Source organism: Malurus melanocephalus, unplaced genomic scaffold, assembly GCF_030028575.1.
Source record: "Malurus melanocephalus ecotype Western Australia unplaced genomic scaffold, MMel_1.1 scaffold_1494, whole genome shotgun sequence".
NCBI classification, from domain to species: Eukaryota; Metazoa; Chordata; class Aves; order Passeriformes; family Maluridae; genus Malurus; species Malurus melanocephalus.
This window is the reverse complement of record NW_026624726.1, coordinates 6454-12268: the sequence shown is the minus strand read 5'-3', so window position 1 is coordinate 12268 and position 5815 is coordinate 6454. Positions and strand designations below refer to the sequence as shown.

Genomic DNA, 5815 nt, shown 5'->3' with positions numbered 1-5815 from the left:
GCTCGTCCCCCTCCCCTCAGGGCGCGCAGTGGGTGAAGCTGAGCCCCGAGGAGATCCCCGGGCGAATCCAGGCCATCACGGGCAAGCGCGGCCGGCCCCGCAACGCCGAGAAGGCCAAGGCCAAGGAGCCGCCGGCSGCCAAGCGGGGCCGGGGCCGCCCTCCCAAGCTCAGGATGGTGGATTTGTTGAGCAAAACGGATGCAAGGCTGCTCAAGAGGCTGGAGGCTCAAGGTACCCCTGACCCTACCCTGCTCAGCCTGCCCAGCCCGGCCATGGCGCCATGGTCATCCCAACCTGTTCTCTCTGTCCCCTCAGAGGTGCTCAGCGATGAGGACAAGTTGAAAATGAGCAAGATCAAGAAGAAGATGAGGCGGAAGGTGCGAGGGTGTGGGTTGGGGTGTGGGATGTGGGGATGAGCAAGATCAAGAAGAAGATGAGGCGGAAGGTGCGAGGGTGTGGGTTGGGGTGTGGGATGTGGGGTTGCCCTGGTGTGAGGGGATCCTTGAGCGGGTTTTGTCTTCCTCTCAGGCTAAGAACAAGCAAAAGCAGGAGGCCAAAGCCCCCAGGGCCAAGGAGGCCAAGAAAAAACCCAAGGTGAGGCCGGGGAGAGGGAGAAGGGGGAAAATAAAAATGGGTTTTCCTTGTTGGAGAAAATCCTACACATTTGAGCTGCTCTCTAGGCTAAGGAGAAGAAGGGGAAGCCCGAAAAGGGCAAAGACAAGGCCCGGCCTAAGGAGAAGAAAGCCAAGGGGGCTCGCAAGGCTGAAAAGGGGCCACAAGCCCAGCGGCGCCTGGAAGAGCGACAACGACAGCAGCTCATCCTGGAAGAGATGAAAAAACCCACAGAGGACATGTGCCTGGGGGACCACCAGGTGGGCTGTGCTGGGTTGGGGGGCTCGGGAAGGTCTCCATCACCATCTGACCACACTGACCTCTTGTTTTCTTCTGTGCCCCACAGCCGCTGCCGACCTTGTCACGCATCCCGGGGCTGGTGCTGCCCGGCCGCGCCTTCTCCGACTGCCTGACGGTGGTGGAGTTYCTGCAGAGCTACGGGAGGGTGCTGGGGATGGAGCCGGCCAGGGACGTGCCCTCGCTGGGAGCGCTGCAGGAGGGGCTGCTGGGGGTGGCCCCCGGCGCGGGGCAGCTGCAGGATCTGCTGGTGCGGCTGCTGCAGGCGGCGCTCTGCGACCCCGGGCTGCCGCCATACTGCCAGGTGAGAGGCATTTGTGAGGGGTGAGAGGCATTTGTGAGGGGTGAGAGGCATTTCTGAGGGGGGAGAGGGATTCGTGAGGGGTGAGAGCCCATCCTGAGGGGTGAGAGGCATTTTTGAGGGGTGAGAGGCATTTTTGAGGGGTGAGAGGCATTTCTGAGGGGTGAGAGGCATTTCTGAGGGGGGAGAGGCATTTCTGAGGGGTGAGAGGCATTCTCAAAGGGTGAGACCCTTTCCTGAGGGGTGAGAGCCTTTCCTGAGGGGTGAGAGCCGTTCCTGAGGGGTGAGAGCCATTTGTGAGGGGTGAGAGGGATTTCTGAGGGGTGAGAGGGATTTCTGCCAGGTGAGAGCCATTCCTGAGGGGTGAGAGCCTTTCCTGAGGGGGGAGAGGCATTTGTGAGGGGGGAGAGGCATTTCTGAGGGGTGAGAGGGATTTCTGCCAGGTGAGAGCCATTTCTGAGGGGTGAGAGGCGTTTTTGAGGGGTGAAAGCCTTTCCTGAGGGGTGAAAGCCTTTCCTGAGGGGTGAGAGCCATTTCTGCCAGGTGAGAGCCCTTCGTGAGGGGTGAGAGCCCTTCGTGAGGGGTGAGAGCCCTTCGTGAGGGGTGAGAGCCCTTCGTGAGGGGTGAGAGCCATTTGTGAGGGGTGTTAGCCCTTCGTGAGGGGTGAGAGCCCATCCTGAGGGGTGAGAGCCCTTCCTGAGGGGTGAGTGCCCTGCTTTGGTTAGACCCCGTTGCCAGCCCTTACTTTCCTTTTCCCCACCTTTTTCTCGTTCCGCTTTCCTTTATGTCCTTTCCCTTTTCCCTTTCCATTTTTCTCATCTCTTTCTTTTTCCCCATTTTTCTTTCACCCACTTGCCTGTTCTTTCCCCCACTTTCCCTTTCTTTCCCCCTTTTCCCTTTTTTCATCACATCCCCTTTTTCACCTCTTCTTTTTTCACTTTCCCCTTTTTCTCTCCTTCCTCTTTTGTTTCACCTCTTTTCCCTTTCTTTTCCTTCCCTTTTTTCCCCACTGTCTTTTTTTTATCTCCCCTTTTCTTTTTATTCCTTTTTTCCCTTTTCCCTGTTTTCCCTTCCTTTTTCTTTTCTGTTCTTTTCTTACCTTTTGCTCCTTTTTTCTTTCTACATCCCTTTCCTTTTTCAACGCTTTTTCCACCTTCCTCTTTCTTTTTATTATCTCTTGTTCCTCCACTTCCTGTTTCATTTCACCCCTTTTCCCTTTTTTCCCTTCCTTTTTTCTCCCCCTTTTTTTCATTTTTCCATTTTATCCTATACTCTTCTCTTTTTTCTGTTTTTCACTTATTTTTTCTTTTTACCCCTACTTTCCCTTTCTTCCCTTATCTCCTCTCTTTTCTTTTTCACTTTTCTCCTTTCTTTTTCTCCTTTTTTCACTTTTTCACCACCTTTTTGCTCCTCTGCCCCATTTTTTCCCTTCTCTCCCCTTTCCTTTCCCCCTTTCCCTTGCTGGGCTTGTCAGTCCCTCAACCGTCAGGACAACGCACCCCAACTTTGGGACCCTGCACCCCCTCCCCTGACCCCCAGCAGCTTTTGGKGTTTGTTTTGTGACCAAAACACCTYTTYYTCTTTACAGTCCCTRAAAATCCTGGGGGAGAAGGTGTCGGAGATCAGCCTGAACCGCGACACGGTGTCGGAGGTGCTGCGCTGTTTCCTGACGGCGCACGGGGCGGGCRCGGAGCTCTGCGAGGGGCTGCGCACAAAACCCTTCCAGGCGCTGCCCCCGGAGCGCAAAGCCGCCATCCTCGTCTTCCTGGTCAACGAGCTCAACAGCAGCGCCCTCATCGTCAGGTGGGGTGGGGTTGGAGGGCAGGGAAGTCCTGTGATCCCGAATCTCCAGTTTCCAAATCCTCTGATCCCGAATCCTCTGATCCCGCATCGTGTGATCCTGAATCCTGTAATCCCAAATCCTCTGATACTGAATCTTCTGTTCCCAAATCCTGTGATCCCAAATCCTCCAGTCCCCAAATTCTCCAATTCCCAAATCCTCTGGTCCCAATTGCCCCCGGTTTCAAAGCCTCTGGTCCCTGAATACTCCGATTTTCAAATTCTCCGATCCCAAATCTTCTGATTCCCAAATCCAGCAATTCTCAAATCTTGCGATCCTGAATCTTCTGATTCCCAGATCCTCCAATCCTGAATCCTCCAGTCTAAAATCCCCCAATTCCCAAATCCTCCGTTCCCAAATCCTCCAATTCCCCAAATCCTCCGTCCTCAAATCCTCTGTTCCCCAAATCCTCCAATACCCCAAATCCTCCAATACCCCAAATCCTCCAATTCCCCAAGTCCTCTGTTCCCAAATCCTCCAATTCCCCAAATCTTCCGTCCCCAAGTCCTCCAATCCTGAATCATCTAATTCCCCAAATCCTCCAATTTCCCAAATCCTCCAATCCCAAATCCTCCAACCACAAACCCTCTGGTCTAAAATCCCCCAATTCCCAAATCCTCTGTCCCCAAATCCTTCTTCCCCAAATCCTCCAATTCCCCAAATCCTCCATTCCCAAAACCTCCAATTCCCTAAATCCTCTAATCCCAAATCTCCATCCCTAAATCCTCCAATCCCGAATCCTCCATCCCTAAATCCTCCAATCCCAAATCCTCCTGCAGTGAGATCGACAAGACCCTGGAGAACATGTCCAACTACAGGAAGAACAAGTGGATCATCGAGGGCCGGCTCCGCAGGTGGGTGGTGAAGCTGGGACTCGGGGGGTGACCAGGTGCTTCAGGAGGGGACAGACACCCAACACCCCCCTCTCTCTGTGTCCCCAAAGGCTGAAGGTGGCCCTGGCCAAAAAAACGGGCCGTCCCGAATCGGAGATCACGGGGCTGGAGGACGGGCGGCGCCGGCGCAGCTCCCGCCTGACGGAGGACACGGGGCTGGACGTGGAGGAGGAGGAGGAGACGCGGGGACGCAGATCGCGCCGGGAGGAGGAGGTGGGGTGTTTTGGGGTGGGGACAGAGGTGGGGGTGTCACCTCGGGGGGTGTCCCTGACCTCTTTGTCCCTTCCTCAGATCGACACATCAGCGTCCAGCGTCCCCGAGCTGGAGCGGCAGATCGAGAAGCTGGCCAAGGTGAGCGGGCGGCTGGAGAGCCGGGGGGGTTTGGTAGCAGAGGTTTTTGGGGTTCARCCCCACCAGGGGGGCTCTGCAGCCCCCTCAGCGCCCCCCATTTCCCCACAGAGGCAGATGTTTTTCCGCAAGAAGCTGCTGCACTCGTCGCAGACGCTGCGCGCGGCGTCGCTGGGCCAGGATCGCTTCCGGCGACGCTACTGGGTGCTGCCACACCTGGGTGGCATCTTCGTGGAGGGTGCCGAGGGTGAGCGGGGAAGGGGCTTTTTGGGGTTTGAGGGTGCTGAGGGTGAGTGGGGAAGGAGCTTTCTGGGGTTTGAGGGTGCCGAGGGTGAATGGGGAAAGGGATTTTTGGGGTTTGAGGGTGAGCAGGGAGGAGGCTTTTAGGGGTTAGAGGGTGCTGAGAGTGAGCGGGGAAGGGGCTTTTTGGGGTTAGAGGGTGCTGAGGGTGAGCGGGGAGGGGGCTTTTTGGGGTTTGAGGGTGAGCGGGGAGGGGGCTTTTTGGGGTTTGGGAGCACTGAGGATGAGTGGGGAAGGAGCTTTTTTGGGGTTTGAGGGCACTGAAGGGGAAGGGGCTTTTCAGGGGTGAGGGCACCAAAGGTGAGCGGAGAAGGGGCTTTTTGGGGTTTGAGGGTACCAGAGGTGAGCAGGGAAGGAGCTTTTTGAGGGATGAGCAGGGAAGGGGCTTTTTGGGGGTGTTCCCAGCTGGAAGAGGACCCCTCATCTCACCTCCTCCTCCTCCTGTCCCAGCAGCTGAGCCAGCATCCCAGGACCCCCCAGAGGATGAAAAAGTGTCCCCAGCCCTTGTGTCTCCACTCGTGTCCCCTCTGAAGGAGGAACCAGCAGCCGTACCCGTGGCCAGCCGGACCAGCTGCCCGCCAGCCCCGGCCTCAGCCTCCCGCGCCCGCGGGCGGCCCCGGAAAGGCAAAGAGGAGCTGGCCCAGCACTGCGGAGCCCACCCTGCTCACCCTGCCCACCCCACACCACTCAACGGGGTCCTGGAGGAGCCGGAGGCGCTGGCTCAGAGCCAGCACGACCTCAGCCAGTCAGCGTTCCTGTCGTGGCTCAGCCAGACGCAGTCGGCGCTGCTCAAGGACTCGGTGCTCACCCCGGCCAGCAGCCCCGGCAAGGGCGACACGGCGCCGCCGCCGCCCTCGGATGCCACCGAGGAGGAGGAGGAGGATGAGGAGGAAGAGGAGGAGGAAGAGGAGAGGGCGGTGCAGGCCGTGGAGAAGAGGGGGCCGTGGTTTAATCTGCTGCCACGCACGCCTTGTGATGGCCGAGCCGCTCCGGCCGCCCCCTCGGCCGCTCCGGCCGCCCCCTCGGCTGCAGCACCCCGCAGTCAGGGACGTGGGGAGACACCCAAGGGCGCGGCACGGCAGGTATGGGGTGGGAGCTGCACCCCCTGTTTGCACCCTAATCAGAGGGATTGGGCTCGGGGGGCAGGGTGGGACCCTCAGGTTGAGGTGGGGGAGGTAAAACAGCTTTGGGGTGGAGAGGTTGTGGGGTTGGGGGCTGTGGGGT

At 58.0% G+C, this 5815-nt stretch overlaps 1 protein-coding gene across 1 annotated transcript in view; it reads left to right on the top strand.

The window, feature by feature from the left end:
• BAZ2A (bromodomain adjacent to zinc finger domain 2A) overlaps positions 1-5815 on the top strand; it is a 21973-nt gene that overhangs the window by 9711 nt on the left and 6447 nt on the right. Inside the window, exons 9-19 of the mRNA XM_057388017.1 lie at positions 21-231; positions 316-377; positions 529-594; positions 681-872; positions 959-1213; positions 2799-3013; positions 3830-3904; positions 3994-4156; positions 4235-4294; positions 4403-4538; positions 5042-5680. Of these exons, the coding sequence (XP_057244000.1) occupies positions 21-231; positions 316-377; positions 529-594; positions 681-872; positions 959-1213; positions 2799-3013; positions 3830-3904; positions 3994-4156; positions 4235-4294; positions 4403-4538; positions 5042-5680 (2074 nt within the window). The remainder of the gene's footprint in view (positions 1-20; positions 232-315; positions 378-528; positions 595-680; positions 873-958; positions 1214-2798; positions 3014-3829; positions 3905-3993; positions 4157-4234; positions 4295-4402; positions 4539-5041; positions 5681-5815) is intronic.